The sequence below is a fragment of the Pleurodeles waltl genome, chromosome 7, assembly GCF_031143425.1.
Source record: "Pleurodeles waltl isolate 20211129_DDA chromosome 7, aPleWal1.hap1.20221129, whole genome shotgun sequence".
NCBI classification, from domain to species: Eukaryota; Metazoa; Chordata; class Amphibia; order Caudata; family Salamandridae; genus Pleurodeles; species Pleurodeles waltl.
The window spans coordinates 1,061,000,750-1,061,026,765 of record NC_090446.1 but is presented as its reverse complement, the minus strand read 5'-3'; the positions used below and the strand labels follow the sequence as shown (position 1 = coordinate 1,061,026,765).

Below are 26,016 nucleotides of genomic sequence, written 5' to 3'. Positions count from 1 at the left end.
TTGGGAAGAGGTACTTGGTGAAATGTTGTGCACAGAAATTACAACACTTTCGCAAAATCATTAATGACTATGAAAAATAAAACACCCATGCTGAAAACCAGACTGACTAAAATGAGTAAATGAAATTAGAGCAAATGTAGGTAAAAGGGCATAGGCTGCAGGCCAAACCTATGCTAAAATATGTATGCCCAAGCAAGGTGCAGAATTAACCCGCAACACCCAAAGAGAGGCATAAGGCCTGTTGGAATAAAAACTGGCTTACGATCACCCCTCTTTGTATGATCTATTTGGCTGGGATCAGAACAGGAAGATCCTCAGGAGCCACTGCAAAATTTTAAGGACCTGACCAAGGCAGTGGAATTGTCTCCCAGGGTTAGATTTGTTTTTGAAGACCCAATCCACGCACCTCCTGGAGCATCTTATCATTCCTTAAAAAGGAGTGCTGCAGATGTCCTGGAATTGTCTCAACCTACTATGGAAACTAAATCTAATATACTCCTAGAGGTCCCTCATCCTTCTGTCCACCTTTTCAGAGCCACTCCTTCCATTTAGTGAGACTATACTAGACCGTTTACTGGCTGCGTGGACCAAGCCATCTTAGACTACTGTTTTCAATATATCTGTTGCCAGTAGGTATAGACCTGCAACTGGTGACCCTTTATTTTTGATAGAGCACTTGTTCCCAGAAAGCCTCGTTATTGAGGCTTTGTCCTAGTGTAGTCTGCTCCCTGGCACTTTCCCTGCTGCTCCAGCAGATAGGGAATAAAAAAAATAGAGGCTTGGGCAAAGACAATCATTGTGGCTGGGAGCCTTGCACTTACATGCCATGTGGTTGATGCTGTGTGCACACTACGGAAAATGGCGGGCACACTCTTAAGCTTCCTTAGGAACTTAAGGTCCACTCTCAAGATCTCATTAGAGATGGACAAGCAGCATATAGATGAGTGCTATAATCTGGTGTGCGCTGCGCCAATTCAATTGGTATATCTGTGGGGACAACCATCATGATCCGAAAACTTGCCTGGCTGAAAACGTCTGGATTCTACTCTGATGTTTAGTCTTCACTGATGGCTGTCCCTTTGAAGGTGCCAAATATGACTTAACCTTGCACTGTTTTAAAGCATGTTCTGCCATGGCCTGAGCCTCTGGTTTACAACTCCAAAGGAAAGACTTTCAGGGGATCCACAAGTTTTGTGGCTTTTGAAGAAGCCTCCTTTATCCAGCATCAGGCAACCCTTGCTCAGTAACAGCCTCACATCCTCTACTGTACATCAATACAGAGGTCGTAGGAAAGATGGAGGACGTCTAAGCACTCTCACCCTCCTTTCCTGGTGCCCCAGGGAAGCAGCTCTACTGTCCCTTGCTGGTGTATTTGAGGTCAGTCAGAGGCCTTATTTCTTCTCTTCCACATGCTGAAAGGCTAGAACTTAAAACCAGTAAGTCTTGAAAATTGTTAAAAAGGACGATGCTCTACCCTTCCCACTGTCTCCTCCCTGTCTCCCTCATTCCCGGTTAGACCTTTCTGGGAATGCATTACTCATCTGCAGAAAGAATTATCAGCCTTGCTTTAGAAATGCGTAGTGGAGTTGGTGCCAGAGCCATCACCAAGGTAAAGGATGCTTTTCACAATACTTCCTTGTTCCAAAGGGGGGGACAGTAGTTGTCTTCCTGTTCTGGACAACAGGGTCCTGAACCTCTTTCTCTGAAGAGAGTACTTCAGGATGCTGTCCCTTGCCCTGGTTCTGTTGGTGCTCGATTTCAGAGACTGGATGGCATCAATTGACACTCTTATTTCCATATACCGATTCTGAAATCCCACAGGAACTATTCACGATTTGTGGGGTTGACACCTTACCAATTTGCGGTCCTTCTTTTGGGTCTGTTCTTGGCACCACAAGCTTTCACAAAGGTGATTGAGAAGATTCTAGAGGCCTCTCCCAGGAGTTCCTGGATGATTAGCTTTTGAAAGTGAAAACGCCAGACAGTGTGATCAAAATCTGCAGTCAACAGCATTCCTGCTGCTCAACTTCAGTTTTTCTATCAACGTGCCTAATTCTCACCTGGAGCCTGCTTCTCATTTCCTGTTGATTCTGGCAGAACTGAATGCCACCTTGTGCTTAGCCTTTACACCACAACAGAGTGTGAGGCATTCATACACTGGTTTCCCCCTTCCAGGATGTGGCTCGCATTCCTGTCCTTAGTTTGCTAGGTCTTTTGACTTCTTGATTTTCTTCTGGTCATACATGCCCACTGGCATGAGGGTTTTCCAGTGGTCCCTTTGCAGGCAGTGCTTCCAGTATGGAATCTCCTTGCAGATTTCATCTTGGTTTCTGGATGCACTGCCATGCAGCTCACATGGTTTGGTGGGGAGGAGAACCTTTCTAGAGAGATGCCTTTTGTAGGAAGTTGACTCTGTATGCACTATTTCAAAGTAAGAAATTGCATGCACAGAGTCCAAGGGTTCCCCTTAGAGGTAAGATAGTGGCAAAAAGAGATAATTCTAATGCTCTATTTTGTGGTAGTGTGGTCGAGCAGTAGGCTTATCAGAGGGTAGTGTTAAGCATTTGTTGTACACACAGAGGCAATAAATGGGGAACACACACTCAAAGACAATTCCAGGCCAATAGGTTTTTATATTGAAAAATACATTTTAAATGAAAGGTATTTCACTTAGGAACTTTAGGAACTTTGAATTAGCAAAATAGCGTATACAGTTTTCGCACAAATGGCAATAAGCTATTTTAAAACTGGACACTGCAATTTTCAACAGTTCCTGGGGAGGTAAGTGTTTGTTAGTTTTGCAGGTAAGTAAACCACCTACAGGGTTCAAACTTGGGTCCAAGGTAGCCCAGCGTTGGGGGTTCAGGGCAACCCCAAAGTTACCACACCACCAGCGCAGGGCCGGTCAGGTGCAGAGGTCAAAGTGGTGCCCAAAACACATAGGCTTCAATGGAGAAGGGGGTGCCCCGGTTCCAGTCTGTCAGCAGGTAAGTACCTGCCTCTTCGGAGGGCAGACCAGGGGGGTTTTGTAGGGCACCGGGAAGGGGGGGGGGGGGGGGAGGGCACAAGTCAGCACAAAGTACACCCTCAGCGGCACAGGGGCGGCCGGGTGCAGAGTGCAAACAGGCGTTTGGTTTGCAATGGAGTTCAATGGGAGACCCAGGGGTCTCTTCAGCGAAGCAGGCAGGCAAGGGTGGGGCTCCTCGGGGTAGCCACCACCTGGGGGTCGCTTCTGCACTGGAGGTCGGATCCTTCAGGTCCTGGGGGCTGCGGGTGCAGTGTCTTTACCAGGCGTCTGGTTCTTTGAAACAGGCAGTCACGGTCAGGTGGAGCCTCTGGATTCCCTCTGCAGGCGTCGCGGTGGGGGCTCAGGGGGGGGGTCAACTCTGACTACTCACTGGCTCGCAGTCGCCGGGGAGTCCTCCCTGTAGCGTTGTTTCTCCACAAGTCGAGCCTGGGGCGTCGGGTGCAGAGTGCAAAGTCTCACGCTTCCGGCGGGAAACGTGTGTTCTTTAAAAGTTGCTTCTTTGTTGCAAAGATGTTTCGTCTTTGGAGCAGAGCCACTGTCCTCGGGAGTTCCTGGTCCTTTTAGATGCAGGGTAGTCCTCTGAGGCTTCAGAGGTCGCTGGACCCTGTGGAACGTGTCGCTGTTGCAGTTTTTCTTGAAGTGGGGAGACAGGCCGGTAGAGCTGGGGCCAAAGCAGTTGGTGTCTCCGTCTTCTCTACAGGGCTTTCAGGTCAGCTGTCCTTCTTCGTCTTAGGTTGCAGGATTCTAGTTACCTAGCTTCTGGGAGCTCCTAAATACTCGATTTAGGGGTGTGTTTAGGTCTGGGGGGTTAGTAGCCAACAGCTACTAGCCCTGAGGGTGGCTACACCCTCTTTGTGCCTCCTCCCTGAGGGGAGGGGGGCACATCCCTAATCCTATTGGGGTAATCCTCCATCTGCAAGATGGAGGATTTCTAAAAGTCAGAGTCACCTCAGCTCAGGGCACATTAGGGGCTGTCCTGACTGGCCAGTGACTCCTCCTTGTTTTTCTCATTATCTCCTCCGGCTTTGCCGCCAAAAGTGGGGCTGCGGTCGGAGGGGGCGAGCAACTCCAGTAGCTGGAGTGCCCTGGGGTGCTGTAACAAAGGGGGTGAGGCTTTGAGGCTCACTGCCAGGTGTTACAGTTCCTGCAGGGGGAGGTGAGAAGCACCTCCACCCAGTACAGGCTTTGTTACTAGCCACAGAGTGACAAAGGCGCACTCCCCATGTGGCCAGCTACATGTCTGGTGTGTGGCAGGCTGCTAAAACTAGTCAGCCCACACTGGAAGTCGGGTATGGTTTCAGGGGGCATCTCTAAGAAGCCCTCTGGGGTGTATTTCACAATAAAATGTACAGTGGCATCAGTGTGCATTTATTGTTCTGAGAAGTTTGATACCAAACTTCCCAGTTTTCAGTGTAGCCATTATGGTGCTGTGGAGTTCGTGTATGACAGACTCCCAGACCATATACTCTTATGGCTTCCCTGCACTTACAATGTCTAAGGTTTTGCTTAGACACTGTAGGGGCATAGTGCTCATGCACCTATGCCCTCACCTATGGTATAGTGCACCCTGCCTTAGGGCTGTAAGGCCTGCTAGAGGGGTGACTTATCTATGCCTATAGGCAGTGTGAGGTTGGCATGGCACCCTGAGGGGAGTGCCATGTCGGCTTAGTCATTTTCTCCCCACCAGCACACACAAGCTGGCAAGCAGTGTGTCTGTGCTGAGTGAGGGGTCTCCAGGGTGGCATAAGACATGCTGCAGCCCTTAGAGACCTTCCCTGGCATCAGGGCCCTTGGTACCAGGGGTACCAGTTACAAGGGACTTACCTGGATGCCAGGGTGTGCCAATCGTGGAAACAAAGGTACAGGTTAGGGAAAGAACACTGGTGCTGGGTCCTGGTTAGCAGGCCTCAGCACACTTTCAAATCATAACTTGGCATAAGCAAAGGCAAAAAGTCAGGGGGTAACCATGCCAAGCAGGCATTTCCTTACACCAAAACTTTGCGTCCAGGTACCCACACCCTCAGTCCAAGGGCAATGCTCTGTGGATCAACTGGTCAGGGATATTTGCTTACGCTTTTCCCCCTCTCCCGCTCATTCCAGATTTGATCAACAAACTGCGTCGAAACAAACTCAAGCTCATACTTAAAGCACCAACGTGGGCACGCCAGCCATGGTACTTCACACTGCTAGACCTGTCAGTAGTACCACACGTCAAACTCCCGACCAGACCAGCTGACACAGAACAAACACCCCAATCCAGCGATGCTCAATCTGGCAATCTGGCTCCTGAAATCTTAGAGTTTGTGTATCTAAATCTTCCACCAGAGTGTATGGAAGTCATTAAACAGGCAAGAAAACCTACTACCAGGCAGTGTTATGCAAGCAAATGGAAAAGATTTGTTTTCTACTGTCAAGAAAAACACATAACACCGTTAGATGCGTCCATACAGGGCATTGTGCGTTATTTACTCCACCTACAAAAAGCAAATTTAGCTTTTTCATCCATCAAAATACATCTCACAGCAATTTCTGCTTTATTTGCAGAATAAACAAACCAAATCTCTATTTAGGGTACCAGTCATTAAAGCTTTCATGGAGGGTCTGTAGGAAGTTGGCTCTGTATGTGCTATTTCAAAGTAAGGAATAGCATGCACAGAGTCCAAGGGTTCCCCTTAGAGGTAAAATAGTGGTAAAAATAGATAATACTAATGCTCTATTTTGTGGTAGTGTGGTCGAGCAGTAGGCTTATCCAAGGAGTAGTGTTAAGCATTTGTTGTACATACACATAGACAATAAATGAGGTACACACACTCAGAGACAAATCCAGCCAATAGGTTTTGTTATAGAAAAATATCTTTTCTTAGTTTATTTTAAGAACCACAGGTTCAAATTCTACATGTAATATCTCATTCGAAAGGTATTGCAGGTAAGTACTTTAGGAACTTTAAATCATAAAAATTGCATGTATACTTTACAAGTTATTGACAAATAGCTGTTTTAAAAGTGGACACTTAGTGCAATTTTCACAGTTCCTGGGGGAGGTAAGTTTTTGTTAGTTTTACCAGGTAAGTAAGACACTTACAGGGTTCAGTTCTTGGTCCAAGGTAGCCCACCGTTGGGGGTTCAGAGCAACCCCAAAGTCACCACACCAGCAGCTCAGGGCCGGTCAGGTGCAGAGTTCAAAGTGGTGCCCAAAACACATAGGCTAGAATGGAGAGAAGGGGGTGCCCCGGTTCCGGTCTGCTTGCAGGTAAGTACCCGCGTCTTCGGAGGGCAGACCAGGGGGGTTTTGTAGGGCACCGGGGGGGACACAAGCCCACACAGAAATTTCACCCTCAGCAGCGCGGGGGCGGCCGGGTGCAGTGTAGAAACAAGCGTCGGGTTCGCAATGTTAGTCTATGAGAGATCTCGGGATCTCTTCAGCGCTGCAGGCAGGCAAGGGGGGGGTTCCTCGGGGAAACCTCCACTTGGGCAAGGGAGAGGGACTCCTGGGGGTCACTTCTCCAGTGAAAGTCCGGTCCTTCAGGTCCTGGGGGCTGCGGGTGCAGGGTCTCTCCCAGGCGTCGGGACTTAGGATTCAAAGAGTCGCGGTCAGGGGAAGCCTCGGGATTCCCTCTGCAGGCGGCGCTGTGGGGGCTCAGGGGGGACAGGTTTTGGTACTCACAGTATCAGAGTAGTCCTGGGGTCCCTCCTGAGGTGTTGGATCTCCACCAGCCGAGTCGGGGTCGCCGGGTGCAGTGTTGCAAGTCTCACGCTTCTTGCGGGGAGCTTGCAGGGTTCTTTCAAGGCTGCTGGAAACAAAGTTGCAGCCTTTCTTGGAGCAGGTCCGCTGTCCTCGGGAGTTTCTTGTCTTTTCGAAGCAGGGGCAGTCCTCAGAGGATGTCGAGGTCGCTGGTCCCTTTGGAAGGCGTCGCTGGAGCAGGATCTTTGGAAGGCAGGAGACAGGCCGGTGAGTTTCTGGAGCCAAGGCAGTTGTCGTCTTCTGGTCTTCCTCTGCAGGGGTTTTTCAGCTAGGCAGTCCTTCTTCTTGTAGTTGCAGGAATCTAATTTTCTAGGGTTCAGGGTAGCCCTTAAATACTAAATTTAAGGGCGTGTTTAGGTCTGGGGGGTTAGTAGCCAATGGCTACTAGCCCTGAGGGTGGGTACACCCTCTTTGTGCCTCCTCCCAAGGGGAGGGGGTCACAATCCTAACCCTATTGGGGGAATCCTCCATCTGCAAGATGGAGGATTTCTAAAAGTTAGTCACCTCAGCTCAGGACACCTTAGGGGCTGTCCTGACTGGCCAGTGACTCCTCCTTGTTGCTTTCTTTGTTCCCTCCAGCCTTGCCGCCAAAAGTGGGGGCCGTGGCCGGAGGGGGCGGGCAACTCCACTAAGCTGGAGTGCCCTGCTGGGCTGTGACAAAGGGGTGAGCCTTTGAGGCTCACCGCCAGGTGTTACAGCTCCTGCCTGGGGGAGGTGTTAGCATCTCCACCCAGTGCAGGCTTTGTTACGGGCCTCAGAGTGACAAAGGCACTCTCCCCATGGGGCCAGCAACATGTCTCTAGTGTGGCAGGCTGCTGGAACTAGTCAGCCTACACAGACAGTCGGTTAAGTTTCAGGGGGCACCTCTAAGGGGCCCTCTGGGGTGTATTTTGCAATAAAATGTACACTGGCATCAGTGTGCATTTATTGTGCTGAGAAGTTTGATACCAAACATCCCAGTTTTCAGTGTAGCCATTATGGTGCTGTGGAGTTCGTGTTTGACAGACTCCCAGACCATATACTCTTATGGCTACCCTGCACTTACAATGTCTAAGGTTTTGCTTAGACACTGTAGGGGTACCATGCTCATGCACTGGTACCCTCACCTATGGTATAGTGCACCCTGCCTTAGGGCTGCAAGGCCTGCTAGAGGGGTGACTGACCTATACTTGCATAGGCAGTGAGAGGCTGGCATGGCACCCTGAGGGGAGTGCCATGTCGACTTAATCATTTTGTTCTCACTAGCACACACAGGCTTGTAAGCAGTGTGTCTGTGCTGAGTGAGGGGTCTCTAGGGTGGCATAATACATGCTGCAGCCCTTAGAGACCTTCCCTGGCATCAGGGCCCTTGGTACCAGAGGTACCAGTTACAAGGGACTTATCTGGATGCCAGGGTGTGCCAATTGTGGAAACAATGGTACATTTTAGGTGAAAGAACACTGGTGCTGGGGCCTGGTTAGCAGTGTCCCAGCACACTTCTCAGTCAAGTCAGCATCAGTATTAGGCAAAAAGTGGGGGGGTAACTGCAACAGGGAGCCATTTCTTTACAGGGTCTAAAACAAATCATACCTCCAAGAACGCCACCAGTACCCTCATGGAACCTTAACATTGTACTTACACAACTCATGGGTCCACCATTTGAACCCATGCACTCTTGTCAGATTCAATTCCTAACTTGGAAAGTAGCATTTCTAGTGGCAATCACGTCATTACGAAGAGTTAGTGAAATACAACTATTGTACCATTTCTAGTCAACAAACTGCGTCAAAACAAGCTCAAACTCATACTCATAGCGCCAATGAGGACACGTCAACCCTGGTTCACAACACTATTAGATCTGTCAGTAGTACCACATATCAAACTCCCAAACAGACCAGATCTGTTAACACGAAACAAACAGATCAGGCATCCAAATCCCAATTTACTCAATCTAGCGATTTGGCTCCTGAAGTAATAGAATTTGGGTATCTACAATTACCAACTGAATGTATGGAAGTAATTAAACAAGCAAGAAAACCCACTACCAGGCAGTGCTATGCCAACAAATGGAAAAGATTTGTGTATTACTGTCATTCTAAACAAATTACCCCTCTTTCAGCATCAATACAAGACATTGTATGTTATTTGCTTCATTTGCAAAAAGCAAACTTAGCTTTCTCATCCATAAAAATACATCTCACTGCAATCTCTGCGTACTTGCAAAATATACAACACAGCTCTTTATTTAGAGTTCCTGTTATCAAAGCCTTCATGGAAGGATTAAAATGCATTACACCAAGAACGCCTCCAGTGCCTTCGTGGAATCTAAACATAGTGCTCACACGACTTAGGGGTCCACCATTTGAACCTATGCACTCATGTCAGATTCAATACCTAACATGGAAAGTTGCCTTCCTAGTCGCAATTACTTCATTAAGAAGAGTTATTGAAATCCAAGCTTTCACAATTCAAGAACTATTCATACAATGAACATAAAGTTGTACATCAAACTAACCATAAATTTCTCCCAAAAGTTATATCACTGTTTCATATCAAACAGTGGAACTACCAGTCTTCTTCCCACAGCCAGACTCTGTAGCAAAAAGAGCCCTGCATACATTAGATATTAAAAGAGCTTTAATGTATTACACAGATAGAACAAAATCATTTAGAAAAACGAAGCGGTTATTTGTGGCGTTCCAAAAACCACATACTGGTAACCCCATTTCAAAACAAGGTTTAGCAAGATGGATAGTAAAATGCATCCAAACATGTTACCTTAAAACTAAAAGGCAGCTCTTAGTTACACCTAAAGCACATTCCACACAGAAAAAAGGGGCCACAATGGCTTTCTTAGGAAATATACCAATGACCGCAATTTGTAAAGCAGCTACTTGGTCAACACCACATATATTTACCAAGCATTACTGTGTAGATGTGTTGGCAATACAGCAAGCCACAGTAGGTCAAGCTGTACTAAGAACATTATTTCAAACAACTTCAACTCCAACAGGCTAACCACCGCTTTTATGGGAGGTGAAAACTACTTTGTAGTCTATGCATAGCTTGTGTGTCTGCAGCTACACATGCCATTGATAGGAAAATATCACTTACCCAGTGTGCATCTGTTTTTGGCATGTAGTGCTACAGATTCACATGCATCCTCCCCGGAAACCTGTAGCTGTTGTAGTACTTTCTTTATGTAAATATGTGTTCAATGGCATGTGTAGCTGCAGATACTCCTCCCTTTCGGCTCCATTGCGCATGAGCGTCGACTCCATCTTAGATTGTTTTCTTTCTGCCATCGGCTTCGGACGTGTTCCTCTTCGCTCCGTATTTCGATTCGGGAAAGTTAGCTAGTTATCGAAAAATTTGATGGTATTGTTCGCGCTCGGTACCAGTTTAGTGTTAGCACATCGACACCGAAACAAAGAAGCGCTCCGGCGGCCCTTCGGGGCTTCCACTCCTCAGCGGGGCCTGGTCGGTCCGACCGCGTCCATCTTCAAACCTCATGGACCGGACCCCCTTCCGTTTCTGCCCGAATTGCCACGCAAAGTATCCTTATACAGACCACCACTTGGTCTGTAATCTGTGTCTATCACCGGAACACAGGGAGGATACTTGCGAGGCCTGTCGGGCATTTCGATCGAAAAAGACCCTACGCGATTGAAGAGCCAGAAGACTACAAATGGCGTCAACACCAAGAGAACAGCTCGACGTCGAAGAGGAGGAAAGAATCTCCATCCAGGGAACAGCGTCAACGCAGAAAACTGTGTAAAACTGCCCCGTCCAAGACTCACTCCAAGATCGTAAAGGCCCAGGGGATGCCACAGCCAGCAGGCCATGGCTTAACCCATCGAAAAGACGGTGACCAAACATCGGCACCGAAAAAGGCCAAACAACTGCCGAAGACATCTGACTCCGGTTGAGATTCAGGCTCCGAACGATCTCGGCACCGAGAGTTCGACTCACCCAAGGTGAAAAAAGTTACCTCGGACTGTTTCGAAACCTTCGGTACCAATTAAAATCAAAAGAAAGCTGGCATTTCATGAGTCAGAAATGCAGCAGAAGGCAAAGGTGGCAAGAGAGACAACACCACCACCACCAAGGTTTTCGCCACAACCTTCTCCACTACATTCACCACAGCTGTCCCAGGTAACAACACCCCCAGTGCAGTCACCGACCCATACAGGGATGACACAGGATGATGCGGATGCATGGGAATTATATGATGCTCCGGTATCCGACAACAGCCCAAATTGTTACCCAACAAGGCTGTCACCTCCAGAGGACAGTACTGCGTACACGCAGGTACTATCAAGGGCAGCTACATTCCACAATGTAGCAACGCTTTCGGAGCCAATAGAGGATGATTTCCTATTCAACACCTTGTCATCCACCCACACTTCCTACCAAAGTCTGCCAATGCTCCCAGACATGCTCAAGCACGCAAAACATGTCTTCCAGGAGCCAGTGAAAGGAAGGGCTGTCACGCCTAGGGTGGAGAAAAAATACAAACCTCCCCCAACGGACCCTGTGTTTATAACACAGCAACTGACACCAGATTCGGTGGTTGTGGGAGCAGCAAGAAAGAGGGAAAACTCTCAATCATCAGGAGACGCACCATCGCCTGACAAAGAGAGTAGGAAGTTAGATGCAGCGGGCAAACGAGTGGCAGCACAGGCAGCCAATCAATGGCGGATCGCAAACTCGCAAGCCCTACTGGCTCGCTACGACAGGGCACACTGGGACGAGATGCAACACATTATACAGCACTTGCCCAAAGAACACCAGAAACGTGCCCAACAGGTTGTTGAAGAAGGACAAGCAATATCCAACAACGAGATAAGGTCCGCATTGGACTCGGCAGACATAGCAGCTGGGACAATCAACACTGCGGTAACCATTCGCAGGCATGCATGGTTACGGAGCTCAGGTTTCAAACCAGAAATCCAGCAAGCTGTGTTAAACATGCATTTTAACCAGGAAATATTGTTTGGGCCGGAGGTGGACACGGCAATTGAGAAATTAAAGAAGGACACAGACACGGCCAAAGCCATGGGCGCGCTCTACTCCCCACAAAGCAGAGGCACATTTACAAAGCCACAATTTAGAGGGGGGTTTCGTATGCAAACACCAGAGCCTTCCACCTCACAAACCAGACCGACCTATCAGGGGCAATACCGGAGAGGAGGGTTTCGAGGCTCATATAGGGGTGGGCAATTCGCAAGAGCAAGGGGAAAATTCCAAAGCCCTAAAACAAGTCAAACCAAACAGTGACTTCAATGTCACAAAACCGCAACACTTAACACCAGTGGGGGGGAGACTTAATGCATACTACAAAAACTGGACACACAACTACGGACGCATGGGTCCTAGCCATTATCCAACATGGTTATTGCATAGAATTCATAAATTTCCCACCAGATGTGCCCCCAAGAGCACACAATATGTCCAAACAACACTTAGACCTGTTACAACAAGAAGTCCAAGCATTGTTACAAAAACAAGCAATAGAGTTAGTACCCAACCATCAAAAAGGAACAGGTGTCTACTCACTATATTTCCTAATTCCAAAGAAAGACAAATCAGATCATTTCCACATGGTAACGCTTCAAGACATGGTTCCCTTGCTCAAAAAAACAGGACTACATGTCAACATTAGATCTCAAGGATGCATACTTTCACATACCCATACATCCTTCGCACAGAAAATACTTAAGGTTTGTAATAAACGGCGTGCACTATCAATTCAAGGTGTTACTGTTCGGGATAACCACAGCCCCAAGGGTATTCACAAAATGCCTTGCAGTATTAGCCGCTCATATAAGGAGACGGCACAGGCACGTATTCCCATACTTAGACGATTGGTTAGTAAAAACCAGCACTCAACAACAGTGTCTTCTTCACACGCAATACGTTATAGAAACTCTACACAAACTAGGGTTTTCTATAAATTACCTAAAATCACACCTGCAGCCATCCCAGTACAACAATACTTGGGAGCAACACTCAACACACAAGAAGCGATTGCCCCACCAAGTCCACAAAGGGTACAAGCGTTTCAAAATATTACTTTAAACATACACCCAAACCAACACTACCAAGTAAGGTTTGTAATTAAACTTCTAGGCATGATGTCCTCATGCATAGCCATTGTCCCAAACGCAAGATTACACATGCGGCCATTACAACAGTGCCTAGCAAAACAATGGACGCAAGCACAGGGTCAACTCCAAGATCTAGTGTTGATAGACTGCCAAACACACTTCTCGCTTCAATCGTGGAACCCTATAAATTTAAACCAAGGACGGCCATTCCAAGACCCAGTGCCTCAAGACGTGATCACAACAGATGCTTCCATGATAGGGTGGGGAGCACACCTCAACCAGCACAGCATTCAGGGACAATGGGACAATCAACAAAAACAACTGCACATAAACCAGTTAGAACTGTGGGCAGTGTTTCTAGCATTAAAAGCATTTCAACCACTGATAGCCCACAAACACATTCTTGTCAAAACCGACAAGATGACGACAATGTATTACCTCAACAAACAAGGAGGGACACACTCGTCACAACTGTGTCTCTTAGCACAGAAAATTTGGCATTGGGCAATTCACAATCACATTCGCCTAATAGCACAAGTTAGCCGACAATCTCAGTCACGATCACCAACAAACACACGAATGGGAAATTCATCCCCAGATCCTACAAGATTACTTTCCACGCTGGGGAACACCAAAAATAGACCTATTCGCAACAAAAGAAAACGCAAAATGCCAAAACTTCACGTTCAGGTACCCACACCCTCAGTCCAAGGGCAATGCATTATGGATCAGTTGGTCAGGGATATTTGCTTATGCTTTTCCCCCCTCTCCCACTCATTCCTTATCTGGTAAACAAACTAAGTCAAAACAAACTCAAACTAATACTTATAGCACCAACCTGGGCTCGCCAACCATGGTGCACAACACTGCTAGATTTATCAGTAGTACCTCACATCAAGTTACCGAACAGGCCAGACCTGCTAACACAACACAACACAAACAGCAGATCAGACACCCGAATCCAGCATCGCTCAATCTAGCAATCTGGCTCCTGAAGTCTTAGAATTTGGACACTTAGACCTTACACAAGAATGTATGGAGGTCATTAAACAAGCTAGAAAACCTACTACAAGACATGGTTATGCAAACAAATTGAAAAGAGTTGTTTACTACTGCCACAATAATCAAATTCAACCACTACATGCTTCCGCAAAGGACATTGTAAGTTACTTATTACACTTACAAAAGTCTAAACTAGTATTCTCTTCTATTAAAATACATCTCACAGCAATATCTGCCTATCTGCAGATTACACATTCAACATCGCTTTTTAGAATCCCAGTCATCAAAGCATTTATGGAGGGATTAAAAAGAATCATACCCCCGAGAACACCACCAGTATCTTCGTGGAACCTTAATATTGTATTAACACGACTCATGGGACCACCATTTGAACCCATGCACTCTTGTGAAATGCAATACTTAACTTGGAAGGTAGCCTTTCTAATAGCTATCTCATCACTTAGAAGAGTAAGTGAGATACAAGCATTTACTATAATCTCTTTATACCCTTAAGAACCCTTTATACAAATACATAAACATAAAGTGGTTCTCCGTACAAATCCCAAATTCTTACCAAAGGTTATATCACCATTCCACCTAAACCAAACAGTGGAACTCCCAGTCTTCTTTCCACAACCAGACTCAGTAGCCGAAAGAGCCATACATACATTAGACATAAAAAGAGCACTAATGTATTACATTGACAGAACAAAACAGTTTCGTAAAACAAAACAATTGTTTGTAGCCTTCCAGAAACCTCATGCAGGAAATCCTATATCCAAGCAAGGCATTGCCAGATGGATAGTGAAATGTATTCAAACTTGCTATATTAATGCAAAAAGAGATCTACCTATTACACCAAGAGAGCATTCCACTAGGAAAAAAGGCGCCACAATGGCCTTTCTAGGAAATATACCTATGGCAGAAATTTGTAAGGCAGCCACATGGTCTACGCCTCATACATTCACAAAACATTACTGTGTAGATGTGTTAACAACACAACAAGCCACATTAGGACAGGCTGTATTAAGAACGTTATTTCAAACAACTTCAACTTCTACAGGCTAAGCCACCGCTTTTTTGGGGAGATTACTGTTTATTAGTCTATGCACAGCATGTGTATCTGCAGCTACACATGCCATCGAATGTAAAATGTCACTTACCCAGTGTACATCTGTTCGTAGCATGAGACGCTGCAGATTCACATGCGCCCTTCCAACTCCCCGGGAGCCTGTAGCCGTTATAAGTTGAATGAAAATTGTAAATTTGTAAATAAATACTATTTTAATACACATTATGTACATACATACTTACTCCATTGCATGGGCACATTTAGTATATTCACAACTCCTACCTCACCCTCTGCGGGGAAAACAATCTAAGATGGAGACGCCGCCCATGTGCAATAGAGACGAAAGGGAGGTGTCCCTCGGTCTCGTGACTCGAAAAGACTTCTTCGAAGAAAAACAACTTGTAACACTCCGAGCCCAACACTAGATGGCAGGATAATGCACAGCATGTGAATCTGCAGCGTCTCATGCCACGAACAGATGTACACTGGGTAAGTGACATTTTCCATATATATATATATATATATATATATATATATATATATATATATATATATATATATATATATATATATATATATATATATGACATACATTTTCTCTATATATCTATGCATCCTATACTACAGGCTAAAAATGCCACTTCCATTAGGTTTTCCTTTAATAAATCTCTTACCAATTTCAAAATCCCTGTTAAAAAAACAACAAAAAAACATAGAAAGTAGTGTGCACAGTCACAGCTTTTATTAAAGTGAAAACCTGAAAAAAAAATCCACAGCGACATTGGCCTATAGGCTGCATTTTAAAGCATAACCAAGAAAACTGCCACTGTGCCTTTAAGACTTCCAGGACCTCCTGTATCTCATTGTGTGTCAGAGGTGACTGTTAGGTGCCAGTTAAGTCAGTTCTTTTTTCTGGCTCCTTCAATGAGGATGCCTGAGCATTTGCACTTCACTTATCTGATTCCTAGTCAGTAAAATACCTTCAAAGAGTTACCATTCATTTGATGGTTTTAAGTTCCCCTACGTGCTGTTAACCTTTTTTTTCTGACTGGAAACTGTTTTCCAGCCAGTTTAAAAATGCCACCTTGTTCAACAAATGCCTTACCTGTGGCAGAAAAATGCCATTCTGACCCACACTCTGTGTGGTGTGGTTGCCTTCTTCTCACTGTCCTGACACCTGCTACCACTGTCAACATTTTTCAAAAAGAACTTTAAAGGACAGAGAAAAGAGCAGACTGCATTATACATGCTGGAGAGAGGAAATTTAAAAACTTCAAGAGGCCTTGTGGGTCAGAAACTTCCTTGAAAGAGCCCTCCTTTTTTCAACTCAAAGAAAGAGCAGAGAAATCTGATTAAAAGCATCATTCTCCACCATGGTCGAAGAGTAGACTGAGTGTCAAGGGAAATACTGGGATGTTCTCCTTCAGCCTCAGCTTTGTCGTCAAGGGCTCTGATGCAGTTGACATCAAGGAGACCGGCTGAATGATCTCAGTCGAGACAGAGAACATTGATGTCGAGACATCACTCCTATAAGCCAAGACATTTGCCGTCAAAGCACATGTTGCCAACTGGAGTCTTGACTTCACAACAGGTTGCACCGCAAACGCTGTTGAGCCACACGTGATCACACAGACGTTTGGCACTGGCTCGAGCTGCTGTCATTACGACGTCAAAATGATTATGGGTGTCACCAACGTCAAGGAAGAGGCGACATCATACTGAAACTCGGTCAGCGTCACACCCAAGGATGTCTTCTTCAAGAAGCCGTTCCTTCCCCCCACAAGTCACGATAACTGTAGTCTGCACTCATGCACCAACACTACACAGTCCTCAATTACAAAAACAGAGGGAAGCCCACCAAAGTCCAGGTTCTGAATACTCCCAAATGTACTTCCCAAATAGAGACATTGTGCATACTCCTTCGCATCCACGTGCTCCACCTGGTACAGTTTCTTCTGTCACTTGTGTCGAGATCCCAGGTGCCAAGATTGATGCCACAAAGATCTCAGAGTCCACTGGCTAGGTCTTCTAGAACCTGATTTGCTTGAATGAGGTCTAGATCTCTACATAGATAAACTCTAGACAGATATAGGCATTCTCACCGGTCCAGATCCCGCAAACGATATAGGATCCCTTCCTGGTCCACAACAGCTCGTTCTTCAATAAGAGATTATTCGCCCACACTGTTTGATTCACCACCAGCAAGGGTTTCTCCAGTGGATGGCCTCATTACCTTTAATGATATTCTTGTAAGAGCATCATCAAAATTGAACATTGACATTTCTTCTCCTCCTACTTCGTCCTCTGTCATCTTCGAAATACTCCATCATAGAGTGACCTCTAGACCTTTGCTTCCTCTGGTTGTGGGTCTTGTGGAACCAGCCATGCAAATTTTTTGAATGCCTGCTTGCCTCAATATGAGCTGTTCCTTCACGCATCCTTAAAAAAAACAAGATCAGCTTTTCCTACAAGCTGATCCTCCTCTGGATTCTGGGATCATTGCAGCAGCAAGGAAAGCTGATGCAACGGCATCCTTGTCCACTGTACGTCCAGACAAGGACAGTAAACACACTGATTCTGTAGGCAAGAAAATGTGTAACACTTTGGCATCCTGCATGAAAGTGGTGATTGTCTCTGCTTTATTGGGGCACTATGACAGAGCTCTTTGAGACTCATGTCTAGATTCACTGAAAAACTAACCAAGAGAGGACAGGTGAGATTGTGAAGAGATTCTGGAAGAGGGTGTGGTCTAGTTGCAAATCAGGTCATCAGTGCTGGTCCTCATACCTCCGGTCTCACAGCTCATGGATATGCTCATGGAATTTGCGCAACACGCTCATCTTGGCTCCGACTTAAGGGTCTCGAGCCAGAGGCCTAACAGAGGGTTCTAAATCTTCTGTTTATGGGCACTTCTCTCTTAGGAACACACGATATGGCGAAAGTGAAGATGGAACTAGATACCTTAAAAGCTGTGGGCCTCAAGAAGCTCAAGGAGTTCAGACGTGAATTAAAATCCTATGAAAGCAGGCCTTTCCAGCAGAGGGTTCAAACCCCTCACTGGTTTCAACACTCTCAGCAACAATCCAGGCCACACTACAGTCAACAAAGACCAGCAAGAGGAACCCATCAACTTCCTCTGCTAAAGCCCACCCAAAGGAATGAGCTGTGGCTTCCCCCATTCCTGTGTCCAGCTCCGGTGAGGGGAAGTATTATGAAACCTCTAAACGAGTGGAGAAAAATAACAAGGGACAAATGGGTATTGAACATTGTTCAGAATGGCTACTCTAATGGGTTCAAATCCCCTCCTCCTGCTACTCCTCAAATGATAAAATAGTCTCATCTACAAACTCTATTGCAAAAAAAGAAGTAAACACACTGCTCCATAAAGACGCCATAGAAGAGGTACCACGTCCCGAGTAAAGTAGAGGAGAGGATATATTCACGTTTTTTTCTGGTAAAGAAAAAAAGTCCAGCCTGAGAGTACAGACCAAAAATCAGGATGCTATCACTAGACTAAATCTACCCACTAGACCCATCTACACCTGTGGTGCCGGATGTGCTCCATAGATCTTCAGGATGCATACTTCCACATTTCGACGGCCAGGAAGTGTTGTCTTTTGGGGTCAAATCAGCTCATCGAAAGTTCAGTGCATGACAGTAGTAGCTGTATACCTGAGGAGGCAGAAAATATTCTTCTATCCTTACTTGGATGTTTGGCTAATCAGGAGCTACTTTCTGGCACTAACACAGCAACACTATCAGACCTGCTTGGAGACTTTGCAAGGCCTCAGATTGCAAGTAAATAAAAAAAAATCCACAAACATACCGACTCAACAGCTGCACTACTTTGGAGCAACTCTGGTTACAAACCTCGCAAAAGTGTATCCTTCGGAGGAGAGGTTATCCTCAATTGACATGAAGTGTCCAGACTTTTCATCCATCAGCCAGACAAGTTGCATACTTGGTTCAGTTGCTTCCTGCATCTTCATTGCCCCCAATGCCAGACTGCACATGAGACCGCTACAACAAGCACTGAAAAATCAGTGGTCTCAGTATCCCAACCCATGGGAAGACAGTAGTCATCACACAAGAAGCCAAGCAGTCACTCAAATAGTGAATGCAGAGCCAGCACTTGCTGATAGGAGTGCCTTTTAATCAGGAACTCTAAACACACTCTGATCACAGATGCTTCCCTCCAGGGTTGGGGAGCTCACATGGGGTCTCTACAAATCCAAGGACTGGTTGGACAAGAAACAGCTCTACCACATAAATATGCTGGAACGCCCCCCTCAGGCCCCCTTTCACTGGAGGATCAAGCCATCTGGAAATGGCTACTAGCAGGAAACCTACATTTCGGCTGTTCACCTACCAGGATCCCTGAACACCGAAGCAGACTCTTTAAGCCACACCTTCAGAGGCTCACAACTGGGTTCTCAACGAAATCATTCAAGATGTGAGTTGAACGTGGTTCTTTCAAAACTTATGGGTCCATCCCTTGAACCGATACATAAAGCTTCCTTACAGCATCTGACTTGGAAGACCGCTTTTCTAGTAGGTATTACTTTGGCACACAGTCAGTGAAATTCAGTCTTTGTGCCCGAGAGCCTTATACTGTCTTTCATGACAACTGGATTGTGATGCGGACTCATTCCAGGTTTTTCCCCAAGGTTGTATCTGATTTCCACATTAACAAGACAATTTCCACACCAGTGGAAACAGCATTATGCTCTCTAGATCTCAAAAGGTTTCTCAAATTTGACCTGGACAAAGCTAAGGACATCAGACAGTCTGATTGCCTGTTTGTAAACACAGGCACTGCTTCTTCCAAACAAACCATCTCAAGATGGATGGTTCCTTGCATTATGTTCACTTGTCAGTTGGCCAACAAACAATTGCCTGCCAGGCCCAAAACTCTCTCTACAAGGAGCAAGGCAGCAACAGCAGCCCTACTGAAGAATGTCCTCATTTCTGAGATTTGCAGCGCGGCAACTTGGAGATCGGTGCCTAGTTTCACAAGACATTACTGTGAAGATTCAGACACCAAGAAAGACACCCAAGTAGGGTAGACATCATTAGGAAAGCTGTTCAGTTAAAAGAGGTACGTATTGTGATGTATTCTCCATTTCGTTAGCAGCAGAGTGGGATGGGCTTGCTATTCTATTCAGCGCATATGACTATTGATGATGATCACCTGGAAGAGAAGGATATAGTTCTCTTCCACGAGAATCCTCATCAAAGTCATAAGCAACCCGTCCTCCTCCCCGGACAAATATTTCATGCAGCAGTCCATACATACCTCTGTTGTGTTCTTCATATTACTATAAAAAAGTACTGACCTAATAGTTACCTTTGAGGCATGGTGGGATACAGTAAGTCCTGGAGGTCTTATAGGCACGGTGCCAGTTCACTTGGTTATGCTTTAAAATGCAGCCTGTAGGCTAATAATAAGTGTGGAATTTTATTCCCTTTTTTCGCTTTAAAAAAAGCTCTGTGATTGTGCACACTACTCATGTTTTTTACAGAGATTTTGAGTTTGGTAGGAGATTTATTAAAGGAAAACCTAAAGGAAGTGGCATTTTTGCAGCCTGTAGTGTGTATAGGCTGCATAGATATATAGACACAATTAATGTCTTACACACACATTAGATAGATATTAGTGTGAGATGTGCTCTGGGGCCTCAGAGCATGGGTGGGAATATTCAGTGCTTATGACTTTGAGTATTCCCCAGGAAGAGAATTAGGATTACTGGTAAGCAACTTCTACTTCTTGCTCCCATTTCTTCCTTATAAGGTTAAAGTCAAGAAACTGACGCACTGTCTTAGACTTTCGGAAGCTCAACAGATACTTGAAAAAAACAATCCTTTCACATGATCATTGTCCAAGGCGTTTTACACCTTCTCAAACATGGGCGGCCCTAGACCTTCAAGATGCATATATCCATGTTCTGATTCTTCTAAAACATCGAAAGCTCTTGAGGTTCACGTTAGCTGGCACCTGCTACCAATTCAGAGTTTTCTCCTTTGGACCAAAGTTGGCCCCACATATTCACCAATTGTCTGGCCCCAGGGGCATTTCACCTAAGACAAAGGAATGCAGGTATTCCCATACCTGGGCGATTGGTTAATAAAAGCTCCAGTGTCTCAGAAAGCCACAGCAGATACAGCACCATGCCTCACTCTCTTCAAGAAACTAAGACTCACAGTAAACATGCAGAAATCATCTCTCATTCCAACAACACAATTGACTTTCCTAGGTGCAGTCCTAGATACAATGTGAGACAAAGCGTTTGCCTCATAGGAACGCCAGTGCAAGATTCAACACCTAGCCCAAGACCAGAGGAAAAGAATGTCCATTTCAGTCTGACTGTACAAATCACTGATCGCTGATCCTGAATTGCGGACTACACATGCATCCATTTGAGGAAGAACTGGACAAGCAATGAATATAGGTTCAAGGGTCATTCGACCACGTCATCCAAATCACAGTGACCATGGTAACATCACTGCAATGATGGTAGTCTTAGAATGGCAATGTTGCACAGGGACTAACATTTCTCTTCCATTTCTGGTAGACTGTCATAACAGATGCGTCCTTAGAGGAATAGTGCGCTCATCTCCAGGATCTTCATCAGTGGAAAATGAAACGTCTCTGAAAAGAAGATGCTTATAAATCTGCTGGAACTCAGAGCCATAGCTCTTGCTCTATTATCGTACATACCCAGAGTACCAGGCTCATCTTTACAAACAATGCCACCAGCATGCATTACATAAACAAGCAGAGAGGAACAAGCTCATCAGCCCTGTTGGAACAAGCGCAAGGAATTCGGGAATGGGCCCTGCAGCACCAGATACCGCTGAGGGTGGCACATGTACCTGGAACATCCGACATGTTAGCAGACATGTTGAGAAAGGCAACAACCAGCTGTCCCAAGTGGGTACTTGATCAGCAGGTTCTACAAACCATCTTCACTTGGTGGTGCAAACCAAATCTTCATCTGTATGCAACCAAGAACTGAAAATGCCAGTATTAAACAAACTGGCGTCACTAAGAGGAGTTGTGGTAGAATGTGTTTTCGATGAGATGGTCAAAGATCTTTGCTTACACTTTCCCCCGATCCCTTTAATACCAAGGATTCTCATAAAAATGGCGAGAACCATGCTGGATGATCCTCATTGCTCCACAATGGCCAAACTGTTCTGGTTCACAAAACTCCTACTTTTTTTGGAACAGGCACACATTCATCTGAAGCCCATTCCAACATTACTAACAATGAGCAACAGCCAGATATTTTATTCCAGTTCGACTTTACTACATTTGTCTGCCTGACTCCTGAGGTCCATGAATTCACAAATTTAAACATCCAGACGGACTGCAGGGAGATTTTGTCGACGGCCAGGACTGACTACTAATAAAGGGTATAAACTCAAGTGGAATCGTTCTGTTTCCGGTGCCAAGACAAGGGTGTACATCTGGTCTCCTCAACCCTGGGGCAGTTTGTACCGTATCTCCTACATTTGGCAAAATCTAGCCTTTCTCACTCATCAATTAAGGGCCACCTGGCGGCGATATCCCGCTTTTAAGAGATCAGATAAACTACCTTCTCTCTGGTCAGTGAGAATCATCACATAGTTCCTTAAGGGACTTTTCAGAGTTTTCCCTCCTGTGAGACAACCTCCTCTTACTTGATATCTCAATGCAGTATTGAGCTAATTAATGAAACCCCCATTTGAGCCAGTCCACAAAACTGAGTTAAAATATCTTGCATGGAAGACAGCACTACTTCTGGCATTAACAGCGGCAACAATGGTTAGTGACATACAAGTGTTTACCATAAGAGCCGTTCATTCAGTTCAAGCAGGACAGCATCGTACTAAGAACTAACCCTAAGTTCATACCAAAGATCCCTTCGGATTTACACCTAAATGAACCCATAGTGTACATACTTTCCTGTTCCTCAGACAATGCCAGAGATCTCCCCTTACATTATATGTTAAAAATACAGCAAATTGTACTTACACAGACCGAAACAGTTCCAAAAAAGGACCAGTTGTTTGTGGCTTACGTAAATTTAAGGAAAGGGTTTCCAGTGTCGAAACAGTCTAAAGCAAGATGGATTGCAACCACCATTCAATTCTGCCACAGAAAATCAGGAAAAGCCTTAACGCACAGAGTTAAGTCCCATTCCCACTAGCCTCTTTTTGACTACCAATACTCTTAGTTGGTGTGCCAATTCAACAGATATGCCGAACAGCAGCGTGGTCTAGCAAACACACCTTTATCCAGCATTACTACATGGATTCTGCTGACAAGTGATGCAGCAGTGGGACAAACAGTTTTATGCCATTTGTCTCACTGAGGTGAGCCAGTTCTATTTTTATACCATCTGCAATGTATTTGTTTTTATTTGCAAATGCTGACTAACTATTCTGATTCAAGCATGTGAATCTATGAAAGACATGTAACTGTAGTTCTCCAGTATTGGCAGCTTTCATAGGTTTACATGCAACCCATTCTCCTCCCCATAGAGACTCACCTTTGTTCCATACAATATGCCTTTCACTGCCTGATTGGCTGGCCTTTAGGTCTTTTTAAATGATACTAATAAGCTGTTAAAGTGAGTGTTTTTGACATTAACTTCTATGTAGATTTTTCTCTACCGCTTTCATTGGTACCGTGGGACTCTTCGAAGTTGGGAATGATTCAAGCATGTGAATCTATGAAATATACCAGTACAGGAGAACTTTAGTTACAGGTAAGTAGCTTATTTTCTCTCCAACACTTACAATAATGCATTTCACAGCCCCTTATAATTATCACCATACAGGTGAGTGTATATATTATATTTGATTGTTTTGGAGTATAATTAGATACATGCCTTGCAGTTACCAGGATTACTGTCCATGTGTCCCTAAGAAACGTACAAGACTCACACAGGTAGAAAAAGGAAGGTTCACCAATATTTACATGTTGAAATCCAAGTTCTTCTGTCCAAGTTACCTGTGGAAATTAATAAGCCTAGCAAATGTCACTCTAGTCTTCCATTTCCCATTGTAGGTTTCTTTGTCTTTTTGGCTGCAGAAACTACCTTTGTTATCTGTTAGAGATGGAGTTCAGGGTCAATGCAGTCCTGAATACCAGAATGGCACTTGGAAGATTGTGTTACAGGATTGGATGGAAAGAGTTTGAATCTAGAGTGATCCTTAGAATCTAATCTGAGCATTCAAGCCCACAGGTTATTGTTTATTTCCTGGTGGGTGATACTTCCCTTGCAGGAGGGAGCTGTCAGAAACTTAATGCATGTCGTGAGATACGCTGTCCTGGTAGGACAGGAAAACAGCTAGTCCACTGGACGGGGGGGGGGTCTAGATACATTCCCATTTTTCCTTTCGCTCCTTTCACTCAAACCTGATCCTTCTCCAAATCTTTTATTCTCAGTCGCTCACTTCTCAGTTCCATCCAGATCTTGTTTGTCTTCCAAAGTATTGTTATTTATTAACTGAATCTTTTTCTATTATTCCTTTTAGTGTCATCCAAAAGGTGCTAGGATAGATGTGTCTATCAATGAATGTTATGATGGCTCTTATGCAGGAAATCCTCAAGATATTCATCGTCAACCAGGATTTGCTTTTAGTCGTAATGGGCCTGTCAAAAGAACTCCCATCACACACATCCTGGTGTGCAGGTAGGCTTATCTGTTGAATGAAGTTTGAAGGGCTAGCCACATCTTGACACAGTTTTTAATTTTCCCTTATTTAATTTTGTGTTACGAAGTACTCTGTTTCCTTGACATTTGATGGGTGCATAATCTCCTTCACTCTGGCTTTCTCTGTAGCATTCCTACAGTCCTGACTGTGCCAAGGATAACTGGGTTTGAGGAATGCAATTTCTACAGTAGGTCTTCCAAGATATTTCACTCTGATGCTTAGCTGGAGTTCAGAAGTAACCACCCATATGCATGTGTCTTTAAGTGAGTGTAAAAAGTTAGGGTAGGATAGTAAACAACATCTAAAGTTGGCAAGACCTTTCAATTAAATAGGTCTTCCTGCAGAGTTATGTTTGAAATCTCCCCAGGCTTCCTAATGGATCCAAAACATTTACATCAATGCTCCATGCTGCTTACAGAGGTGCTCCACCCTTGATTTAGAAACTAAATGGGCCAAACCTTTGCTGGTGATGTCAGTTTCGTTGTTTTCTGTGCTGTCTGTTGGAATTAGAATCTTGAAGGATATATTTGTGCCTTTTGTCTATAATTTTGTATTCCAAGCCATATTGCTTAAATCTTATGAGGCCTCCAAAAGGCCTACGTTGATGTCAAACCCGAACAGGTTTGCTTTGTTGTGAAGCCCCAAGGCTGAGATAGATATATATATATAATCTTTTTTTTTTTTTTTACTTCATCCTGCCAAGAGAGGATTTTGAAATAGCGTTCTTCCAAGGCGTTCCTTCCCTCATCCTGGAGTCTGTCTCCCTTCAATGAAGATCAATATAGGTATAGTTTTAGATGCCAGAAACATAAAATGCATCATTCTTCCCAGTCACGTCATAAAAGGAAGCCAGGGAAGAAGAAATGTTATCTTAAGACTTCCATGGAATTGTCTAACAATTCTGAGGTTAGTCCATGGGTTTATAAGTTGTACCCCTTGCCGCAGGTAATTTTCTCTACTTCTACTTGGAAAGTAGTTCTTGTGGCACAACTGGAGAAAACCATGCTGCTAATTTTCAATACCGCTGTCATGTTCAGGATCTATTATTGGCACAGCAAAAGCCATTGCAAAAGGATTCAGCCACATCGCTAATGACGTAACTGTACAACATAATAGATATACTGCATGAATTACTCTGCTTTCAAATACATTGGATTAGCAACGTTACACATCTTGGCTTTCTGCATATGATTGTTGATACATGTTCTGCCTCAACCATGTTATTTGAACACATTTTAACTTCATAAAGAATTAAATATAATTAACTTTAGTTGGAACAAAGTTTTATGTCTTATGACTTTGACGTTTCTCACGCCTTGTGAGACTTGTCAAAATTAACTGTGTGCTTTAGGGACTAGTTTCCCACATTGCGGAAGTA

The 26,016-nt window shown here is 44.9% G+C and overlaps 1 protein-coding gene across 1 annotated transcript in view; it reads left to right on the top strand.

The window, feature by feature from the left end:
- Positions 1 to 26,016, top strand: part of SUZ12 (SUZ12 polycomb repressive complex 2 subunit) — a 628,949-nt gene that overhangs the window by 432,409 nt on the left and 170,524 nt on the right. The window contains exon 13 of the mRNA XM_069199996.1: positions 24,459 to 24,616. Coding sequence (XP_069056097.1) covers positions 24,459 to 24,616 — 158 coding nt within the window. The remainder of the gene's footprint in view (positions 1 to 24,458; positions 24,617 to 26,016) is intronic.